Source organism: Triturus cristatus, chromosome 10 (assembly GCF_964204655.1).
Source record: "Triturus cristatus chromosome 10, aTriCri1.1, whole genome shotgun sequence".
Lineage (NCBI taxonomy): Eukaryota > Metazoa > Chordata > Amphibia > Caudata > Salamandridae > Triturus > Triturus cristatus.
This window is the reverse complement of record NC_140593.1, coordinates 1015640992-1015665847: the sequence shown is the minus strand read 5'-3', so window position 1 is coordinate 1015665847 and position 24856 is coordinate 1015640992. Positions and strand designations below refer to the sequence as shown.

Below are 24856 nucleotides of genomic sequence, written 5' to 3'. Positions count from 1 at the left end.
CCCCGGGCCCTCCCGGACCCCTCCGGACACGCCCAAATACAGACCACACAGCGCAAGCATCGCAGCGGCAAGCCATACTGTGATCTAGAAACAGAAAACAAACTGGTATAATCACTCTCGTAAATAACATTTTTCAGCAGGTACATTTTCCCACTTTTCCTGTACGGGTCTCATGATGACAAGGATATTATCCTTTCCTTTAGCGATTAATTCTGCAGGTTCAGGAGGTTTGTTTGGGGACTCTACCCATACTTTCGCCCCTGGGTTCTCGCACAGTTAGAAGGGCTGGGGCAGTCCCCTTCATGACATTTCCTCCATAAACCGGCATGATGACCATTTGGGCAACTCGGTCACCGGGTTGCACAATCAGATCATTGTCTCCACTGTTATATAGAATAACTTTGATCTCCCCCTGGTAATCGGCATCGACCACCCCTCCCAAAACCTGGATGCCTTTAAGGGCAAGCCCAGATCGAGGAGCGATCAGTCCGAAATGCTCTGGGGGAATTTGAACTCCAACTCCTGTCTCAATCAAGGTAATGTCTCGTGGTTGCAGTCGATAGAATTTTAGGGCATGTAAATCAAGACCAGCAGCTTCGGGTGTGGCACGATATGGAGCTAAAGCTCCGGGAGCTGTCTCCCAGTACAGAATCGTGTTTGTGGCCACATGGGGCTTGATCTGCAAAGCTGAGGTCAACATGCGCATCAAAGGAGTTTCTGCATTAGCAAGGGGTCGGTTGTTCAAAATTTGCAATGCATCAGACAAGTGATCCCTCCACCCCTTCAATGACCCATCAGACAACTTTTTCAACTGCTCTTTCAACAAACCATTTATTCTCTCAATCAAACCCGCTGCCTGTGGGTAGTAGGGTATGTGATAGATCCACTCAATGTTATGCTGCACACAAAAATCTTGCACCTTCTTTCCTTTAAAGTGTGACCCATTGTCACTCTGGACCTGCAAAGGAATTCCGTAATACAAAATCAACAAATTCAAAGTTTTCAGAGTGTTAGACTGGGTTGCTCTCTTGCATGGAAAGGCGATGAGATAGCCAGTATAGGTATCCACCACCGTACAGGCATACTGACATCCTCGACACATTGACGTTGGCCCGATGAAATCAATTTGCCATATTTGCCCTGGCAACTTCCCTCTGCCTAGCTGGCCTCTCACTACCTGTGAAACCGGTCTGTGTTGGGTATGCTGACAAACGGGACAGTGAATAATCGCAGTTTTAATCAAATCTAGGGAAATATGCATCTCTCTACTTTCTGCCCACCTGCTAGTGTCCCGCTCGCCCAAATGTCCGCTTTTCTGATGCGCCCATTTAGCCATGCCCACCACGTCAGAATCCTGCGTCGCCACCTCAGCTTCACGAATCTTCGCTTCTTGGTCTGCAAAGGAATTGCACCAATGCTCTAGTGAGTCAGTCGGGCAATGAGCATCAATATGATAAACTGTGACTGTACCCTGGGACAACAATTCCCAAATCTCCTGCCACAACTCCTTTCCCCAAACCTCCCTATTGTGAATCATCCAATTATGAGCATGCCATGTGGGAAGCCAAGTGGCTAACCCATTGGCCGTAGACCATGAATCAGTATAAATGTGACATGTACCAGGGAGCTCTTGCTTTAAAGCCTGGTAAACTGCGTACAATTCTGCAAACTGACTACTTCTTCCCTCTCCAGTAGTCGACAGCAACTTTTTGGTCACAGGATAGTATGACACCGCTTTCCAATGTCTCTTGGTCCCCACATATCTGGCTGAGCCATCTGTAAACCACACATGCTTTTTGTCCTCTGCGTACAACTCTGAGAATGGCCCGCCCCATTTCACTGGGGACTCTCGCACTTTGGATTCATCTTGCAACATTTCTGCATCTGCTACTGGAGTTTGCGTCACTTGTTCATGCAGCACTGCAGTACCTTTAGGAGCCACTCGTGCCCTGTCTTGTATGTACCACTTTCACTTTATGATGCTAGCCTCCTGTGCATGCCCAATCCTGTGTGTCTTGGGTGAGCTCATCACCCATTGCATGATAGGAATTTCAGGTCTCAAAAACACATTGTGTCCCAAGGTCAATTGCTTGGTATCCACCAGAGCCCAATAACATGCCAACAACTGCTTTTCAAAAGGAGTGTACCGCTCTCCAGCATCAGGTAATTTCTTTGTCCAAAACCCTAGGGGCACCTTCTGTCTCCCCGGTTTTTGCCACAGGCTCCAGGTCGCATACTGATCCTGGACTGTTACATTCAAATCAATGCTTCCCTCTCGTATGGGCCATAGATCCAGGGCACGCTGTATAGCCTCCTTCTCTGACTCAAATGCCTGCTGCTGGGCCTCCCCCCACTCAAACTCATGCTTCTTCCATGTAACCTTGTACAGAGGGGCCAAGATCTGACTCAAATGGGGAATGTGCTGTCTCCAAAAACCAAACAATCCAATGAAACGCTGCGCCTCCTTCCTGTTTCGCGGTACTGCAAACTCCTTGATCTTTTGCCTTACTTGTGGCAGCACCTCTCTATGCCCCTGATGCCACTGAATACCTAAAAACTTCACACTCTGGGAGGGTCCCTGCACCTTCTCTGGGTTAATCACCCACCCTTTGCTTTGCAAATGCTCTACAATTCTGTCTAGTTGAGCCTGCACCTGTTCTTGGGTCTCTCCTTGAATCAACACATCATCAATGTAATGACAAAGTTGTACCCCAGGTATAACTGACACCTCATCCAAATGCTCTGCCACCAACCGGTGACAGATTGTAGGGCTATGTAAATACCCCTGTGGCACAGATTGGAATGTAAACTGTCTACCATTCCACGAGAAGGAGAATTGTTCCTGGGACTCGAGGGCAATTGGAATCGTGAAAAAAGCATTGGCAATATCAAGTGCCGCATACCATGTCCCATTGTGTTTCTGAATTTTCTCAATCAAATTGATGGTGTTGGGGACCGCGGCTGTCAACGGGGCGCATGCTTATTCAGCTCGCGGTAATCAACAGTCATACGCCAGCTTCCATCCGGTTTGCGCACACAGGGTTATTCCACGCCGTGGTAACCGGTCTCACCACCCCCGCCTCCACCAAGTCCCGTATGGTTGCGGTAATCTCATCATGTCCCCCTGGGATCCTGTACTGCTTCATGTGAACCACTTTTGTTGCTTGGGGCACCTTCACTGGGGGAATCTTCAAGCGCCCCACCCTCACAGCAGCCACAGAGAGGTACTGCTTTGACCCAAACTGATAGCATCCGTCATCCAAATATAGGGTCATACCTTTCAAAATGTCAATACCAATAATGTACTCTGGAATGGGCACAATCAAGACAGTGTATGCTCTCTTGAGAAGTCTGCCTATTTTCATCTGAATTACAGTTTGCACTGCTGGTGTCTCCTGTCCACCCAAACCCGTGATAGTAAAATACTGTCCTTTAAATTTTCGTCAATTGCCATGTATCAACGTGGCCTCCGCTCCGGTGTCTACTAAAGCCCGCACCTCCTGAACGTTTCTATTTTTCCAATAGATCTCAACCCTCACATGCGGTCTATTATCTTTGCGAGCCCATCCCTGCAGCGGAGCTTGGCCCATTTCCTAATCTAATTTTCTCCTGGGCAGCTCTGTATCTGCCCGGCGCAGGTCCCGGCTCAGATCTGAATACAATGTCGGGTAATCCTTAGGGAACAACTCCTCCTCTTCCCGGTCCCCATCTGAATCTGTGCAATCTCGGTCCCAACCTTTCTCTTTTGTCACTTTCACATGAGATTCCCTCTCTCTCTCTCTCTCTCTCCTGACTTGCTTTGTCGTGCTTCTCCTCAGACTCTGCTTCCCTACGACTTTCTTTCTTGTTATCTTTTCTATTCACATGCCTACTCCCCTCCTTCTTATCCAGTCCTCGCTTACGGTAAATTTCCCACATACTTTTGGTCTCAATACCATCAATCTCACTCCTTGACACCCCATCCTTTAACAGCGCCAAAAACATATCACATCGGGTTACTCAGTTGTTGTCAGTGCGGGACTCTGAGCGTGAAGCCCTGTCTGGCTTGTTCCATTGCCCAAGCTCTCCCAGCTCACGGACTGCCTCGACTACTTCTCCTACGGTATTACCAGTTTGATTGATTAACAGAGTCATTATCACCGCTTTGTATGCAGGGGGTGCCAAACGAATGATTTTGTTCCGCACGGACACAGTCATTCTCTGACCCATCAAATCATGCGTCTCACCTATAAGGATTGCCAGCTTCATTCCCTCTTCCTTAATTCTCTGCGGGGCATCTCGTAGGGTAAACACTGGATTTTCATTCCCAGGCCAATCTGAATCTGTGGGGTACTTATGACTACAGCCCTGTGCGGCTAGCTGCAACAGGGTAGTTTGGTCATCACCGTGGAAAGTCTGGAAGTGTCCCTGCACAGTGGGATCAGTACTGAGGGTACAAAATTTGGCAGCATCCCCACCGTCTAACATAACCCCAGAAGCGCCTTGATCATAGAGGTGCACCATCCAAGTTAATAGTGCCTCGCCAGGCTTCTGTCTAAATCGCTCTAAAATATCACTGATCTCCTGTTGAGTAAAATCCTCCAGACTATTTAACATAACTCCCTGCGGGTTATGTGGACCGGATTGAAGTTTCCGTCTTAGAATGGGCTGCACTTCCACTCTCTTACTATTATTTAACTCCTCCTCCCTTTCTCTCTGTAAAGGCTGCTCTCCTTCTGAGGAGAACTCTGATGATTCCCAGATGTTAGAGTCCCAGGTGGATGGATCAAAATCTAAGCCTGCTTTGGCAATCGCTAAATGGACTTTTCGCTTACTCACTCTACCCCTTTTCTTGTAACTGTATTCAGCGACACGGACTGCAGCCCGTTCTGCTATAGTCTGATATGTTTCTAATTTGTCTTGTAGTAGCTTATTCTGACAGGAAAGCATCGTAGACATATTTTTAGCTTCAACAAGTTGTTTTTCTCAGCTTAACTGTTCCTGCTGCAGAGATAAGCATTTGTCAAAAACTTGACGGTAGGCATGCAACAGAGCCCAACCTCGGCGGCTCAGTGTATATAATTCTTTACCTTTTTCTACAGGAACTTTCCGTAAACAATTTAAAACATCTTCTGGCGTTGCTTCGCCCAAACAGTCAAACCAGCTCTCACTTAATCCTGTGCTTTTAGAATACTCACGCGCCACGCGGGGCAAAAGGAATTTCACTTGGTGCCAAGGAACCAAAACCACCTTTCGTCTTTTTAAACATGTTCCTACCCGTGTAATTTACGAATCCTGCCACCGACTACGCCAAAATGTATTGCCTTGCCCACTTGCCCACTTGCGTAATCTAAACTTACGCACACCACTTACTTACACAGAAACTCCAACACTCCTCTGGAGGTAAAATGAGCTTTATTAGTATCGTAGACAAGGGCAATAAGTCACTGAAGCTAGTAAGTTCTTAGGCACCAAGTGAAACAATGAATACACCACACTATATATATATATACAAATATGAGATCTTGAATATGGATATATAAACAGTTAATGTACAAAGCACCTCACCAGATGCGTCTGCACCGGAGTCTTCAACATCCCTGGCCAAGCACCGAAAACACCAAGTCGGGAACCCTGTAGAGACTGGGGCACAGGAAGTAATCTCTCCGGGCACCAAAGTCGTCCCGCGAGTGCGTCCACTGGGTTCCTGAGCTCCACCTCACGGACACCGCTTTTTATAGTTAATAGTTTTTATCCATCAAAGGTGCTGGCCGCATCTCTGCGTCAGACCCACCCATACAGACCTGGCCATATTCTGCTTGGGTGCGCCGAGGCAAAAGACATTCCTTTCCCTATCTCCGGCCTTGGAGAGCCTTGCACAGCGCATCCTCCTTATGTCCTAGAGATAAGGATAGAATGTACAAAAACAAGCTCAAGGCACAAAATAACCTCACGAGGTATGTCTTGCACCAGCTCGTACTGGTTTACGTGAAAAACATGTTTGTTACTGCTGAAGTGTAACTACAGGTCAAAGCAGCACAAAATGGAAATGCAATACAACAAAATGGAAGACCAGAGCATCACATGGAATCGAGGTCAATATGCAGTTTAGCACGTGTAACGTGTAAAATGGCAAATGCAATACAGCAACGGAGCCGGATTCCGAACGGGCAAGTATGATGCGCGATTCAGACAGCTGTATCAACTTGGTCTCAGTGAGTGTAAGCAGCTGTGGGAATTAGACTTCGGGGGGCCAGAGCAGGCCCCCCTTTACCCAGAGCACTCCAAATCGGTCACAGGGGGGTGCTTATGGGTCCCCCCGATCCAAGCATGCACAGTGTGGTGGGAAAAATGGGGTGCCCGCCACGGTGTGTACACTTTTCCCCACCCACCCCTTTTTTGCTATGTGAGCCTGTGTACACATCCATACACAAGCTTCAAAAGAGTGCTATGGGAGTCCGGCCAAAACGAGTTCGTAACCATGCGGTTGCATCGTACTCGCTCGGTTGGACTCACACAGAGCGTCTCGCTTGGAAAGCCCTCCAGGTCCGATTCGTATGGAGGGCTTACCAAGCGAGATCAGAATTGGCCCCTAAGTGCTAAGGCTGCACCAAACTACGGTTCCACCATTGTTCGACCCAGAGTTCAGGTTGAGATACAATATTATGGCAAACCAGGATTCGAATGTAGATCTGACGTTAATTTCCACATACCAGTATTCCTTCTGGCACTTCAAAATGTATCATCTTTTTCTGCCTCTGCCTCTAATTAGATTCTGACCTTTAAATCACCCTCCTGGACAATTTTAATTACACTGCTGACCAGCCCAAGGATCAAATGTCTCCCCACACAGTAAGGTAATTTACCTGTGATTAGGCCTGTTCTTGGAAGACGAAAGGGTGTGGTGTGAATCTGCATTGTGTCAACTAATTTTCACACTGCACCTGGTCTGTCCCCCACCAAACAAAGGAGTGTTACCCAACCTCTGGGGTCTGTCACAGGAGGGGCACTCTAGTGAAGATTTGGAGGGAAGGGACCAGGCAGCTATGGCAGTTAGGAGAAGGGCTTAAGCTCTCATAAAAGACCTTTCAACAGATCAGCTTGGACAAGCCCAAAGTGCTATGCAGGAGGGTTGGGGCAGGGGTAGAATTATGATTTCATCCTGTGATTGGGCACAAGTGCCTTCATTTTGGAATGTTTCACTCCTACTTAAAACGCCCTGCACAAGGGAGAGACATAGGAGAACAGTCTTAATCTGGTGGCAAGTGACGGTGCAGAGACAGGATTTCGAGAACAAAGTATTGAGGTGCAAAAAGATTGAGTCATTAACATTGTGCGTCAGAAATATCGACAGCAAGAATATTGTGGTCAAGAATATCGACTTAAGGTAAGTAATATCAATTTTAAAAATATCAAAGTGTTCAATATCATTTGTAAAAATATCGTTTTTTTAAATATTGTTTTTTAATATTGTTATGTACTATAGTATATATTTTATATGTATGTGATGTATTTTTTGTATAAGAATTGTTTGTATTTTTAATATATGTGTTAAAGTTTTAGTAGTTATTAAGTTTTTATTTTTATTTTCCACTTTCAGTTCTGTAGCAGGTTGTGGGTATGCAGAGGAATAGAGAGGGAAGTAATTTCATTATATTAATTTTATTTTAACCAAAAATATTTCAATTTTGTGTTTTCAGTTCTGTAGCGAGTTGGGGGTTTATAGGGTGGGAAGTAATTTAATTATATTACATTTATAGATTACATTTTATTTATTTATATTTGTTTAATTGAGATGTTATAGTGTCAAATATGTAACAAAATTTATTTTTAATTAATTATTAATTGGTTAATAATTAATAGTAATAAATTACAGTAATCATCATGTTGTGGTGTTTTGTTTTAGGTGTAAAGGGTGGGAAGTAATTTATTTTTAATTGAAGAAGTAATAATTGTTTGTTAGTCAATTTTAATAAATTAATTGGTAATTAATTATGTAAAATTTTGTAATTAATTTTAGGTGTGTGTTGTGGTTTTTTATAGGAGTAAAGGGTGGGAAGTAATTTGTGTTTAATTAATTATATATAGTTGTTAATTAATGTTAATTATTTGATATTTATTTTGGGTAATTGTTTATTTTTTGTAAATTGTTTTTACTTCTAAAGTTGTTAATGGTGGGTATTGAATACGTTTTAAATATTTAATTATTAGTAGTTAATAGTAATAGTTTTGAATTTTAAAATAAGTTTTAATTGTGTTTTATTATTTTATAGTTTAATTTAGGTGTGTGTTGTGGCTATTATAGTGTGTGTAGTCAATTAATGATTATTAGTTTTTTAATGAATACTATTGTTTTAATTCATTATTAATTATGTAAATAAATGTAATTTAAAATGTTGAAGTGTTTAGTTATTGGTATGGTGTTATAGGGTAGAAACTAAAATACATATATTTAAGTTTTAAATAATTTTTTGTCTGTAAATATTTTCAAGTTTAAAATAGTTATTTTTTTGAAAATATATTTATAATTTTGTTTTATATAATATTTGTATGTTTTGTTATATGTAATTAGAATTATAATATCTGTTATTTTTATATGTTTATATATTTTTGTATTATTTTGTTTTAATTTATATGTATATTTTTTTCTAAGTGTTTGAGTGTGACTAGTATTTTTTTTCTCTGCTATCGAACACTTTCCCTACTGTTGCTTTCACGCGAGTGGGTATAGTAATGTGTACCTCTCCACTATCCATCACTTTCCCTGCTGTTGCACTCACTGGAGTTGGAATAGTAATTTTTATCTCTCTGCTATCCTGCACTTTCCCTACTGTTGCACTCACTAGAGTGGGAATATTTTTTTTTACCCGTCCGCTATCCAACACTTATCCTACTGTTTCATTCAGTGGAGTGAGAATACAAATTTTTACCCCTTTGCTATCCAACATTTCCCCTACTGTTGCACTCTTTGGAGTAGGAATATTAATTTTTGCCCTGCCGCTATCCAACACTTTCACTACTGTTGCTCTAACCTGAGTGGGTATAGTAAATTTTTTCCCTCCGCTATCCAGCCCTTTCCCTACTGTTGCACTCAGTAGAGTGGGAATGGTAATTTGTACCCCTCCGCTATCCAACACTTTCCCTACTGTTGCTCTTACTAGAGTGGGAATAGTAATTTTTACCCCTCCGCCATCCAACACGTTCCCTACTGTTGCACTCCCTGGAGTGGGAATAGTAATTTTTACTGCTTCGCTATCCAACCCTTTCCCTATTGTAGCACTCACTGGAGTTGGGATAGTAGTAGTAATAACTTTATTTGGTTGAAAGCAACCATCAAAGTATGCACAAGACAAATAAAAACAAAGCACCAACAATCAATATACAAGGGCAATAATACATAAACCTAATTGTCAAAAAGGGACCTATATACACAAAAGTACAACATCATCATGGTACCCTTTAAAATTATATTCACAATATTAATTTACAACACTTCTTATAGTTTGATAACATTCCTCCAGGCAATAGAATGTAATAAAACTAATAAGGAGAATGTGCAAAATACAGCAAGTGCTAAGGTGCAAGCTAATTTAAAAAAAGGTGTTGTTTAAAAATGTGCAACGAGAGGCAATACAGTTACAGATGTTGTTCTCAAATTTGCCTTCGGACTATGTAACAAATGCATAAAGTGACCGCGCATAGTGCAAATAGGCAGGTAAGCAGCAATACATCAACAGGAACATTACTCTACGGAACACAGCAGTCTATGGCGTTTAAAACATTTTGTCTTTTAAACCACAATGCTTGCAAAAATTTACTTACAACAAATACTACTATTGGCGGTGTTTCACTTTTCAAATCCTGAAGGCTACAGGTAGCCATGTCGCGGTAGATTGGAGCTAGCCATTTGCGACGTGTGAGATGATACACCCTGCTGAAGAACAATACATGTTTCCCATCTTCCGTACCCGAGATGCATATAGGGCAAATTCTGAGATCTTGGTTAGTGCACCATTTGCTTATAAAGGACCTCAAGGGTAGGATTCCATATTGGAACCGTATACACATGTTCCTGGTTGAGAATGGGAATACTAGATCTAAAAATTCTTCAAACCTGGGAATATGCTTGTGGACTAGGAATGCGCTAATTACAGACCCATTCTGGCTATTCATAGCATAACGGTCATTAATGTAAGCACAGTATTGAATTTTAAGCAATTAGCAATTTGTTATCAGATTTTGAGATATTTTTAGGGTCGTCCCACAAGTTCTGCATTCCAAGTTTAGAGAACCAACTTGATACGGATTTTACCCATGGGATGTCCCTAGCACCTTGAAAGTTCAATTGCTCTACCAGTGAATCTTTGAAAACTTCAAGTTCAGGTGTAGACCAAAGTCTGATCCAATACAATAGGGTTTTTAAAATAGCCAAGTTGGCAACTCTTTTTATCCCAACATCCAGGTACATGCGGGTTAGTGGTGAGCTCGATGGTAAACCTAGAAGCCTTCTAATAAAATTATTCTCAGCAATCATCATTGGTAGCAAATTTCCACAGTCCCAGATCTCCACTCCATAAAGAGCAGCTCCCTATACCGTTGCTCGACATGTTTGTACAGCAGGGGAACTTATGCCTGATGTAGTTTGATTATAAAACCTTGAAATAGCATTAGATCTGGGTTCAATCGTTTGTGTAGAGTTATCCAATTTACTAGTCCAGCTTAGGCTAACCATGAGTCTGACGCCTAAGTAATCAAAGTTATGTACTCTCTCAAGAGCCTCGCCACCTACATGGATACTGCGACTACTCTTCTTTATATTCCCAAACACCATGTACTTAGTTTTGTTTATATTTAATTCTAAACCTCTTGAATCACAAAAATGTAAAAACATGTCAATTAAAATTTGGAGACCCATTGGTGATTTAGATATAAGAAGGGAGTCATCAGCTAGTAGTAAAAAGGGTATCTTCATATTATTCAAGACAGGAGCATTGTTCCTGCAGTGTTCAAAAACATCCAGAACATCATTAATGTACAGGGAAAATAGGGTAGGCTCTAAAACACAGCCCTGGTGGACTTCTCTCTCTATGGGAATGCGATTGGTTAGCTCACGGTTGGGGCCCCAGCGAACTTGTGCGTAGTTATTCACATGCAGTTTATTTATCATGCGTACTAGGTTAATTGGGACCCCCATCCTTGTCAAGGCTTGCCAGATTGCAGAGCATGGTATACGATCGAATGCTGCTCTGAGGTCGATAAAAGCCACGTATAATTTTTGTTTCTGAAGTAAAACATATTTCCATTATAAAACCATAAATCTAAAATTCTGGTCTGTTGTGCTGATTCTTAATCTAAAACCTGCCTGGAGGGGGGATAACATTTCATTAGTATTAACCCAATAAAGAAGTCTTACCAAAATCTGTTTTGAGAAAAAATGTTGGGCATTATAATGAGGCTGATAGGTCTATTATTTGATGGCTCCCCTGCATCACCTTTTTGTGTGTTGCTATAATTTCTGCCCCAAGCCAGGAATCTGGTATCTTTCTCCCAGCTGCTATGGCATTTGACAACATGTTTAAATATATGGACCATATCGAAGGTTCGGATTTGTACAAATTGCCGGGTATTTTGTCCGGGATGGGGGCCTTTGCAGATTTCATCAAGTAAATTGCTTCAGCTGTTTCTTCCAGACTAAAGACAATGGGAGTGATGGAATCCAGTATGGATGGTTCATAAAAAGTATTGTTGCCATTAAAAGCTGGTGGGTCGCCTGGAGCATATAGGGAGGTAAAATGTGCCACCCATTTATCCAGGCAGGGGAGTATTATAATGGTGTGAATTAGGCTTTTCTGTCTTAGTTTGGGCAGCAAGGCGCCAAAACAATCCAGTGTCATTATTTTTACTGGCTTCCAGAATATCTTGCCATAAATTATTTTCCCAGTCCTTCTTAGCTTTAATCAGGGTAGACTTATATGTAGTTCTTGCTCCCTTGATATTGGCATGATTCACCTCTATTATAGCCTTCCCCAAAGGTGTCTTTGCTACTTTACAGGCCTGGTTGAACCAATTCAACAGTACTAGTTTGAGGAAAGATTTTCCTTAGTGCTATAACTAGGCCATTATGTATATCCAGATTAGGGATTGCATCCTCTCTCAACCCATCATATATTTCAAGGTGCTTTACATAAATGTTATAGAGCTGTGTAAGCAATTTGTAATTAGACATAACATTCGGCCAAGAAACATAACAACGCTTGTTTGTTACCTCAGGGGGAGGCACAACAGTTGTCTGGTGGTTTTTATCTTGATTCAAGGAATCACCATCTAAAGTTACTTCAAGAGAGTTGTGGTCATTATCTAGATGCGTCACCACTTTCATGTCATCCAGGAGTGGCCACAGTCTTATATCAACTAAAACACAATCAATAGTACTAGTGCAATCCCCTTGTTTAAATGTAACTGCCCTAGAAGGATCAGAGGGAGTACGCCCATTGCATGCCCTAAGACGCCTATTTAGTGTAAACAAAGCTAGTTCTAGAGCAACATTTGAAACTTTTTTCTTGGGGACACCTGACAATGGTGGAATAACGAAGGCTTCATTCAGTGGGAATAGTATTTTTTAGCCCTCCTCTATCTAACACTTTCCCTACTGTTGCACTCACTAGAGTGGGAATAGTATTTTTTTCTAATCTGCTATCCAACTCTTTCCCTACTGTTGCACTCACTGGAGAGGGAATAAAGGTTTTTACCCTTCCGTTATCCAACACTTATCCTTCTGTTGCATTCAGTGGAGTGGGAATACTTATTTTTACCCCTCAGCTATCCAATATTTTCCCCACTGTTGCACACCTTGGAGTGGGAATAGTGATTTTTGCCCCTCCTCCATCCAACACTTTCCCTACTGTTGCTCTCACTGGAGTGGAAATAGTAGATTTTACCCCTCCACTATCCAACACTTTCCCTACTGTTGCACTCACTGGAGTGGGAATAGTATTTTTTCCTCTCCGCTATCCAACACTCCCTACTGTTGCACTCACTGGAGTGGGAATAGTAATCTTTACCCCTCCGCTATCCAACACTTTCCCTTCTGTTGCTCTTACTGGAGTAGGAATAGTGATTTTTACCCCTCCACTATCCAACACTTTCTCTACTGTTGCACTCACTAGAGTGGGAATAGTATTTTTTTCTAATCTGCTATCCAACTCTTTCCCTACTGTTGCACTGTTTGGACTGGGAATAGTAATTTTTAGCCTTCAGCTATCTAACACTTTTCCTACTTTTGCACTAATTGTATTGGGCAATTTAAGTTTAAATATTTTTCATAGTTTAATGTTTCAATTTATTCTAAATTTGTTTTTATATTTTAAATTATATATATATATATTTTATTTGCATATAATGTTAAAGTTTTAAAATAAATTCAAGATAATATTTTAATAATTATTTTAAATTGAATATATATGTATAAATTGTTATGTTTGTGTGTTTATTTTGTTTAATTAAGTTTATTTGTAATATTTTGTAAAAAATGTATATTCAATTTTATTTATTTTAATGAAATTAATATTTAATATGTTTAATATCGACATTTTGGTACTTACCTGTGTAGGTATGGGAGTCAATATTTTTGTAGTCTATATTTTTTTTCAATATTTTGAACATCAATATTTTTAACATCGATATTCTATCAGTGAACCCAGGTGACACTAGAGGAATGCCCAACTGGAGGAGAGAAGACACCAGATGCCTCATACAAGGATCTACTAAAAGACATCTGATTTAAGTTGGGACCCAGGGATCTGTTTCTCCAGGGCTAGGTGCTCTGGCCCAATACACCCTCTGAAGGACAGTAGAGGCACGGATCTGCTGATGGGTCCTGAAGGGCTCCTCTTGGTCATCTATGGACCGGGCATGCAGGAGGCTGACCACCAAAAAGTGGAGGGCCCTGTTGTCTCCTGACGCAGGTGACCTGCAAGTGGTCACAATAGGCTGTGGGGTCAGGTGGATGCAGGCAGATAGGTCATTTTGGAATCCTTGGGGCGCGGCTGAGAAAGATTCAAGGCCCAGAAGACATTCAAGGCACCCAAACAGAAAAAGGTCCTGTGTGGAGAGTAGGGGTGGGTGGAATTTGCGAAATTCACTTTCGCAAATTATCGCAAAAATGTTAAAAATCTCCGCAAACACGCGGAAATATCGCGAAGAAGCAGAATTTTTTTCCCGCCCGTTCGCGGTATTTTCTGCGTGGTCGCGGCTCACCAACTTACCCATGCGGTTGCTCGCGGGCGCAGCCATCTTGTTTTCACTTGTCTCGCGGTGCATAATCGCGAGAAGAAAGATGTGATCGCGCGACGCATGACGTTACTGCGGGCGCGAACTGTCGCGAGACAGCGCAAATGGCTACCGACAATCCAACATCTTGTGGAGAACGCGACCGGATCGGGAAAACTTGTCGGCGAATGCGGGGATTCAGGTAAGGCGATCGCCCGCACACGAGAATGTATTGTTTTACTGCGCGAGCAAGAAACAAATTATCGCTAAGCTGCGGAATGCGGAAATTTTGACATTTTCGCGCTTTCCGCGGAACGCGAAAATGCCAAATTATCGCAATTTCCGCGAACGGAACGGAATTTTGGCCCAGGCCTAGTGGAGAGCAGAAAGGAAGGAGTCTCGCCATCATGTTGCACCAGGCTGCATTACAGCCTGAGTGCAGAACATGCCCAGCCTCCCATTGCCTGGCTGAGCACCGAACCACGGCCCTCGGACCATTCACAGCGCTGCATTGCAACATTGTAATTGGCTTTGGGAGCCTGGAAGTCAGGTGCTTCCTGCCCTGAAAGCAGGCAAAGAAGAACAAGAGGTGGTGGCAACAGGTAAGTGTTTTATTCCCCCCCACATCCCTCCCCCCACTGCAATTAAATAACAGCTGCCACTGCCTGAAATCAGCTTATCAGCACAGAACAAAAGAGCCAGACCAGCTCCTCACCCTCTACTGGGTACTTTTACCCCATAAACTTGGACATGATCACTTCATCAGAGTACATCCATCCTTGCAGCACCATTCTTTTCCTTGACCTGTGTAATGTGAAAAGGCAGTGAAGAAAGGAAAGAAGGTGTTTCAAAATTGTTAAACATGCCTTGCCCCCAATCATGATCCACCTGTGCTGGAAGTAGACAGACATTGCCTCCAACATGATTCAAAACCTGGTGTACAAAGTGTTTGTTCATAAATAACCTGCCTGCCCATCTAATGCACATCCTTCACATCGGAATCTGAAAAAGGAACCCCCCAGGACCTTACCCATACCCACAGCCTTTACCTTTCACCAGTCATAGACTGCAACCCCTTCCAGGTCTAGGCAAACAATCTTTGACATGTACATCATATATGTGTGCCACTTGTGAGCAGACAAGTGAGAGAAGGAGCTACACCCCACTGATCATTTTTAGTGCATTTCCACACGGACATGGCTCATCACCAAGTTCCACTTAGTGTCCCACACAGAAGAACTCACTTATCCTTGAAAAAGCCAATGAAAGATGTCAGTGTCTTGACGTAACCCGGCCAAATTATATCGCGTGCTGCCTGAAATTGATGTCACTCCGCCTCGGCATCACACCCAGTCCTGTGGGGAGGATCTAACTTGTTCCTAATTGCTTGTACAGAAGAAAAACTGGAGCCCTCATAACAAAGCTAAACCATTTTCCTATGCCTTCTGGAGCCAAATGTAGGACGACAGGCAAGAAAAATAAGTAGCGATTTGATGCTCACCCAGTGCAATGGCTTGGCTAGTGGCGTGGAAAATAGGCAATAGAGCAGCAATGAAAAGAAAGAAGGGACTTGTGGAATGAAGCCAGGGGCTTAGTGATCTGTGGAGAGGCACCATTCCTCATAGGTAATATACTAATTGAGGAAGAAGCAGATATGGTGGCAATCAACGTTCCCCTACTTTGGAATGTGCATCTATTGAAATGATGACATTGTAATTACATTGTAGGAGCACCTGAACATATTACTGATCCATTGGACTTTTGTAGCCAAATGATATAGTATGTCATTCACCTAACTTTGCTTTTAGTTTGAATATGTGTGGTGACTCAGGGGCAGAAGCACATACTTAGAAAGGTCATAGGGCCACCTATGGTTCTAAAATGTTGATATTAAATATCTTACCTCATGCACGTTGTTCCCTCCAGATCTAAGCTATGCTCATATAGGGTTGCTAAATGGTTGCGTCCTATCCTGCAAAGGTCTATGCTTGTAAAATTATTCTGAATAGCAGTAAAATCATTTTTTTCTTTATGAAATTTGAATCTAAATCAGCAAACACATAGGGAAATCAGTTAAAAGGTAATTAGGAGCTGTAGAAATAGTTTCAGAATGATTATTAGAATAAACAGAGGGATAATTGACACGTTACAAAATAATCTTGACAATTTTACTCACTGTTTTTGCCCTACCATCTCTTGGCTGTTCTAGAATAGCACAATGTAAAAAAAAATGGTAGATATTTTTTTCCTATGAAAGGTGGCAATCCTATCCTCATTAAGTCTCTGTCCCACATCTATGCTCAGAGGGGAACATTTTGGTTTCAGCCTCAACACTCAACAAAAAATGCATATTCACATGTTTTTTTTAAATCTCCTTTCTTTCAATGGGTCTTTTTGAAAAGTATTACACCCCTTCTTTCAGCCTGTGAAGTCGCACCTGTCATCCACATTATTAGACGTTTTACCCACCTCTTGCACAACTTCAGTCTGTTTTGTGCAGTACATCCTGTTAAGTTAATTGGCCTTGCAATTATGAGCTGGTACTGTTCAGTTAACCTCCACTACAGAAGCAATTCACGTTCTGCTGCACACTGCTCCAGGCATTTATTGGACAACGAGGAAAAGAAGAATTTATTAAACACGGTGTTTCACAGAAAAATATTGAATCAACTGCTTGCTTCATCGAACCACAATTTGAATACGGGTGAAACATGAGCAAGATATTTACGTGACATAATATAAAGAAGGTTTAGACTTTGGCCTAAAAGAATAACAAGTACACTCAAATGGAAGTAGGTTCAAAGGAAACAAGGTGTTCAGATGGTCATGCGCCTGGTCTATATAATACATATTTGCCACTGCAATCTTCTGGTAGAAATCAGGAATATTTCATCTTGCACCCTTCCCAACCAACAAGTGTCCATTTTCGGGGCAATAGTGTTTTTCATAAATATTAAGAGATTGTGAGATGGCATACTCGGCTTTACCTAAAGTTTTAGGCTGCAACCAAACTCAAAAATAGGGTGAGTTTACATACTATTTTAAGGACCCGTATGTGCAGCACTAAATTACGTTGCGTCAAGTGAGCGCCTGCAGAAAGTTTAGTAAATGAAGTCCCACATTTTCTTTTAGTCTCAGAGACAACTAGGACTTTGGTGTGCAAAACAACATGGAGTTCAGATGTATTAGGTTTGTTGACATTTATAGTCACAATTGCTGGCTATCAGTGATGAATATGACTCGTTACTACACGAGTCATTACATTGCGTGCCTTCACAACGACCGCGTCGTTACCACGCAATGCCATTATTACGCAAGGCATTACATCGCCTTTGCAGTAGATGGTGCGCTAACATTAGGAATGTATAATTTACTATTCCAACTCCAGCCTACGCAACAGTAGGGAAGGTGTTGGAATAGTAAACTATACTATTCCTTATGTTAGTGCGCCATCTACTGCAAGTCGATGTAACGACTACGTTGTAAGGGCATCGCGGTGTAATCACCGGGATGTAAAGGTAGTTTCCCATCAGGGATATCATGTTCAGTACTATGATTCTAGCCATCCGAGCTTTTATTTTACAATATATCCAAAGCAGGGACATAGCTTGCTGAATGGTTTGGACTTGGAACTTACTTTCGATTCCACAGCTCACCTCTGTAAGGCTGTATTTCCTGTGTTTGTTTTATGGGTCAAAGGTTCTCCTTCTAAGTCTCTTCTTACACAAAGGAAGATCCCATTTGTCTTATCTATGGGTAGCAACTGGAGAAGGATTCGCTTTACAGGTATCTCCCATGGCTAAGCTCTCTAGGCCTAAATCTGAGATTCCCATGGGTGCTTCACATGAGCTTTTCTGCATTGATGCCTTCTTCTGGATCCAGTGCAGATTCCTGTTGCACATTAAATAGTAGGGCAGGGTTTTTGGATCGATCTGAGACAAAATTGATCGTATTCTCTCCAGCACAATAAACATCTACCAGTAATACATAGATCTTACTTGTTTCCCTCAGACGAGTCAACATCTGTTGCTGGTATTTCAGTATTGAGTCAATAGCTTTCATAATCTCCTCCCCTTCCCTTTGGACCATCTAGTATTTCTAACTTGATGAATATTGTATGTTTTAGTGGGAAGGACCTCTTTGCTCATAAGGATATCCTCCCAATCAGATAGTTTAGGCGCCTAGTTTCTCCCTCCACCAGGATTGGCTCAAATTTAACAAGTAATTTGCCAAGCATGAAAATTCTCCTAATTTCTTTTATTCTGGGTCTCCAAAGATGTTTGAGATGTGTCTCTTTTTCATACATCCTCTATTGGGTCCAGATACATAGACCAGTATATGTGCCTTCCTATCCCTTCCCTTCAATTCCTTCTTAAATATCGATGATAGGTCTAAAACAAGGTGTAGCGATATGGGGAAATTTGTTATTGTGGTACCCTACTGACATTCTTTTGTTTTTCTTTGTCTCCCTTCCTGGCCCTGATAACATGACACATGCTCTATGTCCCTGGACATCCTGCAGGTGCTTAATATTGTTGTCCCACTTTCTCTTATATGACTTAACATCACTATACCTAAAAATAAACTCTGGCCCTGAGGGTGGTTTTGTTAAATAGGTTTTTATTGGCCTTCGTTACCCTCACTGCAGTAGACATTGCTGCTCTTGATGGTTTATCCTCTGATGTGCCAACATGTGCTGCTGTTTTCTTCATTTTTTCTTGGAAAAGCAAAGGATTGGTGAGTCTGAGCAGAACAATGTAGTAAATAACTGTGAAAAATGAGGTTGTTGTTTAAGGGGGGTGAAACCCTTCTCAAGCAATAGCCATAATCTCTGTCAGGGTGAACCACTAAAGTCACTAAAATTAACCCATGCCTATTCCTCCGGTAACTTGGCACAAAAGCAGTAAGGCTTAACTTAAAGGCAATGTGTAAAGGATTTATGCAGCACAAAAGCAGTAATGAAGTAAAAACATAACACAAGAAAAATCACACTCAAATTTAAGAAAAATAGACAAAATTATAATTAAGTATTTGACATAAAAATGACAAAAATCTAATACGTTGAACCGGAGATATGCAATGTTAAAGGTTTAGGTAAAAGTAGTGCTTAAAACCACAAAGCGCCAACTGCGGCCGCGCCAGACCGGGACAAAGTCACAGGCCCAGGTTGACCACAATGGAGCATGGGTTGGATACAGGGACCAGGTTAGGCCCGCTGACAGTTGTACCTTATGGCCTTGATGCGGGGCATTGCATTGTACAGCAGGGGTTCCAAGAAACAGTGCAGGGTCCTGCGTCAAGTTGCATTGCGCTGCATTGGATCATATGAGGAGCTGCAAGGGTTGTGATACGAGGTCACGTTGAGTTGTGTCACACTTGCTCCCATGAAGAGCTGTGAGGGCTGCATCGAGTTACATCACCCAGCGCTGGTTCTCATGTGGACTACAGCTGGGCTTGCTGAGCACCTTTATCCACACTTCCAAGGGTCCAGGGCTGGTAGCCACCAATTGATGGGTTAGAATCAACAGTCGGCAGAGGCCAGGGGCAGGTTCAAGAGGGTTGGAGCCTTTTCTGTTTCTGCGGCTCCTATCAGGAGGCCAGCCAACTAGCACTTGGAGTCACTCTGGTAATACTGGATTCAATGTATAGGTTCTCCTTCCTCCGAAAGCAGGGCAGCAGAGAAGTCCTTCTTGCAGGCAGGGCAGCAGAGCAGCTGGCTGTCCTTCTTGCAGCAGAACAACAGGGCAGCAGAGCAGTCCTTCTTCCGAGTCTTCCACAGGTCCAGAAGTGATCTGAAGTGGGTCTGAGGGTCCTATTTTAAACGTGGTGCATCCTTTGAAGTAGAAGAAGTTTCTAGAAGTTCCACTTTCAAGAGTGCTTGGACTACCCTGCCTGCCTGCTCTGACTCCAGCCTAGCTATAGGCAAAAAAAACTGGTGGGAAGGTATTTGTGTGCCGACAATCCCACCTGAGATCACCGATCTAGGCATACATAATCCTTCTATTGTGTGGCTGTCTGGGAGGAATATACAAAGGCCTTTTAAGGTTAAGAATCGAGGTTGCGCCTTTATCCTATGAATACCTCCTTTTGAGCATTACATTATTTGAGCAGCTGCAGCTACCAATTAAAGATATTGTTGTATTCAGCGTCAACGCCCTCAACTTCACATTAGATCCACCATTTCTATAATACTTAATGATTAGTCTTTTCACAAGAATCTATCCCTGTGGAATCACTTGATGCCTACAAGTGGCCTTCTTCTGAAGTACATATAAACGTAAAGATACCTGATCTAGTTTGGTTCCAGTTTTTTCCTCCAATAGGGGTTTCCTGATGAAGGCACCATTTAACTGTTTTTCTTGTGCTTTATAATTTCACTTGGCTCGTTTTATGCATCACCAAATGTATTGTTTGTGTATAGTTTGATGTATAGTATTTTATTATATATATTTCCGTGATTTTTCATAATTCACTTTGTGAAAGCAATATCAAAGTTTTCACGGTTACATGAATTTCACTGTAAAACTGCTTTACATCATTATCTTTGTCTACATTATATTATATTGTTTTGTTACCTAATGTATATTTCCTTGATATAATGAGCAATAAAATCTGAGCCTTCGTTTTAATATTTTGTATTAATAAAATTTAGCATTTCATATTCAATATTGATGCATTAGGTTTAGCATTACTATCATTAATTTATGGTCTAATCATTTTTAATTGACCAATATGTTGCCTAGAGATTTTTCATATTCACAATTATACAAAGGACAACTGCCACTCACACCTAGTATTGTGACCCAGAAACAGGCTTCAGCCACCAAATAGGGCAAGAAAATCCCACGTTTCTAAAAGTGTTACATCAAAATTGTGACTTAAAATTCGACTTTACCGTTAAAGAGGGTTTAAGATTACATGTCACACATATTATGGGTCACTTATCACCTATTCATCTCATCTCTCCCGTCTCCTGTTTTAAAAACCAAAACATAAATAAAAGGCATTGTCATTTACAATGCCAATAGCTCAAACTCGCTTAAATGTGAGACCTATTGCATTGCAAATGCATGTTGTTTCATTGTCTTTGTACTCACAGTCATTGCAAGAAAACAGAGCTTTAGTCACTTTGCCTCGGAGTGTAGGGCGCGTTCAAGGAAACAGATACAGACCTGAGCCTGTGCTTCACAGTGGCTTTTCCTACTCATTCATATTCGGGTTTCTTTTCCACATCATATAGAGTTGCACTAGGTGCCTTGGTAAGGACTGTCTTCATCATTGCTTGACAATGAAATGTTTAATGAAGCCACAGAAAAAAAATAATTGGACTTGTGAAAGTAAGTATGGAAATTTACATGCCATCTCTGAAATCTGCCTTCTGAAAATGACAACATGGTGTAAGTATTTGCAATGTTTTTCCTTTCTACTTTCAGCAAAAAGAAGAAGAATTCTCTAGTAGTCTGAGATTTTCGGGCCGTGGTGGAAGACTACGGGATGCCTAGAAGCTGCTTGAGGAACAGTATCCTACTACAAGGGACCTTTAGGAACAGCTTATGGGGGTAGCAGCATGCTACAAGGGCCCCCTATCAATGGCTTAAGGAACTGAAACCTACAGGGCGGATCTTAGCTTTTCAAGGTCATGAATATGTGAATGCCACTACTTCAAAGTGAGACCGATTGCCTCTGCCAATGATTGTTTTTTATTTTTAATCAATTTTAATACGACTGTTCTCATTTATTTTATATTTATTCCGATGTGGACGGTGCCTTGTCACCCTCTGAAGTTATGCAGTTTTTATAACATTTTGAAAATGTAATTTTCAAGATACCGCAAAAGTAATGCGCGCACAATTACTCTAACTGGAACATAATTACGTAGGCAGCCAGTTGTAATCCCAATGATGTGACATGGATCCCAGTTGAATTAACACTGCCCACTTCTGCACTGAATTTTCTTCAGCCAACTCTGATCAAACATGCATTTTGTATGGTACATTGTTGCTGATAATGTGCATTTCTATGTACATGGCTACAAAACCTCTGACCAGTCCACAACCTCGAATTGGTCTTGGTGAATCCTTTATAATATTGATAGCCTGCAAGAATATTAATTACTGATCAAACAGGGCTGTATGAGAACCATTAAAATATATGCACTTGTTATTTCTATTGAAAATGTCCTTACAGAAGCCCATGTGCATCATTCATTTGTGGCTTTACATACAACTGTATAGTTACAAAAAATCGCTTTTGAAAAGTCTTCAAACTAATTAGGTCAGACGTTTTTCTGTATTTGGTGCATTGATGTAATTTGATATCGACTCTCAATTATTTAACTTTTTAAATCTATTTTGCAATAGACTTAGAAAATACACAATTTTATAACTCATTATATCATTGTTTGGGTTTCGGCCTGTAGGCTATAAAACAGGTCAAAGTCTTGACGCATTTCTGGTAGACTTTCCATCCTAAAACAGAAAGATCCAGGAAGACAAACTATTTTTACCTGGAAAAAAGTGTGGTCACTTTTGACAGTTTCAGCTTAATAGCAAGGACTAGTCTGAAAATATGTGCATTGCGCCTGAGTAAAATAACCAACAGATAAATAAATACAGTTTCAAAATGTCTAAACCTACTTTAACTAAAACATACAAATTTATTAATGAGAATCACCACAAATGGTGACGGTGGAGCAAAGATGTATATTCTAACAAGGACAACCCCTTATATGCCCACGGGGACCAGGGTCAATAAACTTTATATACAAAACAATGTCCGCCGTGGGACTCTTTTCAGACAAAGCCGGGCAACCCTCTTACATCAATTCGGGGAAGCACATCATCCAATGTATTATTTCAAAAGCCAGGTGGTGCCTACACACTCTGGTAATCTCTTCTGCCGATATATGTATAAACAACAATTCAAAAACATGTATAAACAGACTCACACAAGGTTTCTGTAGAAATAATCCCTATTATGTCCAACACTTTCAATATGCAGATACTGTTCTAATAAATAATACAAGTGCAGACGACGCAGTGCTCAAGTGTGACAAAAATATCTCAAACTATACACATAAAAAACAAAATATACAAGTTCATCAGTTATGTGTTTACACAGCAACTACATGTGAAAGCCCCATTACAACATGTGAGACAATCAATGCTCAAGGTAACCAAGTGAAAGCAAATGTTGATGGGAGTAGCAGAGGGGCTGTTCACAAAGAATTTACAGGTGTGGGTGTGGCGAGGGTGCTAACACAGACAACTTCTCACAGGCTAGGCCTGATTGCTCACATGTTGGAAGAGGGTGGAGGTATGGGGGCATGGGTTTTTGAGGAAGGGGTCTCCTTGGGCTTTGGGGTGGGAGGGGGGAGTGGGGGGAGTGGATCTGTAAGCTCAGAAGAGGACAGAATGACAAATCTTGTAATGATTATAATGGTGGGGGTTTACCCTTCAATTATGTCTGAAAGCGAGAAACAAGGATTGGGTAAAAATATTGTGTAATGGGATGGCAAGGGAAGGTGCGTATTGCCTCTATTAATATATGCAGGCTGAATGATGCTAAAAAAAGTGCTAGAGTCGCATTAGACCTTCAGACATTAAAGACAGATATCGTCTGTCTTTAAGAGACCCATATTGAAAGCTCACAGAGAGATATTTTAAATTTGCTTGGCTACAGGCTGATGGGTGGAACTTCACAAGGCAATGGAATGGGGGGGGGGGGGGGGTGGTTAGCAATTCCAGCCAGAATAAACAGGATACCGTTTTCTCAAATTCGGGGTGAGAAACAAGGTGAATGGGTGATTGCAGGGGGTCATGTTATAAATGGAGATACATTCACACTATGCTCTGTATATGGGAGTATTCTGGATGATCCTTATCTCGATTGCTTGTCTAATGAAATGAACCATTGGCCCTTGCCAATAGTCTTATGTGGGGACTTGAATATCAATCTGCCTATTGATTGAGATATGGGCAAACATAAAAAATATACAGGTTGGAAACCTAGAGTATTTCGAGCCCTAGAAGGTACATGTAAAGACCACAGGCTTATTGATGTTTGGAGCAGATAGAGACTTCTAGAACACGGGTACACATGTTATTCAGCCACGCATGGTTTGCATGCCTGTTTGGACTATTTCTTTACTTCGAGTACACTTACACTGAATTGTAGGATTGAACGATATCTGCGCTTTCTCTCGCATCATAACCCTTTAGTGTTGGAGATGCAGGGAGTGGGGAGGGAAAGTAAAACCAATTGAAGCTTTGAACGGGCCTTGTTGGCAAACGAGGATTATTTTACACAAATTAGAAACTGGATTCTGATATTTTTTAAAGAGAATACTGGTAGTGCATCAATAAGTATGGTTTGGGACATGTTAAAGGCATGCATAAAGAGGGAGTCATTGGGGTTCTTAATGAGCAGGGGGAAGGAAGAGAAAGAACTGATACACTTCAAACAAGATGTGCTAGCTGCAGCAGAGTAGAATCTGGTTAGAGTCGTCCAACAGGGAGTAGAAACAGGGGAGGCCCAACTAGTGGTAAATTCAGCAAGGGCGGTACTTAATGAAAGCTTTGCTAACAGGGCAGCAGAAAAACTTACAGTC

General features: G+C 41.6%; 1 protein-coding gene across 1 annotated transcript; it reads right to left on the bottom strand.

The window, feature by feature from the left end:
* Positions 1-3999: 3999 nt before the first annotated feature.
* On the bottom strand, positions 4000-4929 carry LOC146796425 (Friend virus susceptibility protein 1-like). Its single transcript, XM_085631329.1, has one exon. It carries the CDS (start codon positions 4927-4929, stop codon positions 4000-4002), a length of 930 nt encoding a protein of 309 aa, XP_085487455.1.
* Between the last annotated feature and the right edge of the window lie 19927 nt (positions 4930-24856).

What these genes read in the sequence shown, in the direction of transcription:
- LOC146796425 (XM_085631329.1), bottom strand. Translation starts at nt 4,929, where the DNA reads ATGCTTTCCTGTCAGAATAAGCTACTACAAGACAAATTAGAAACATAT.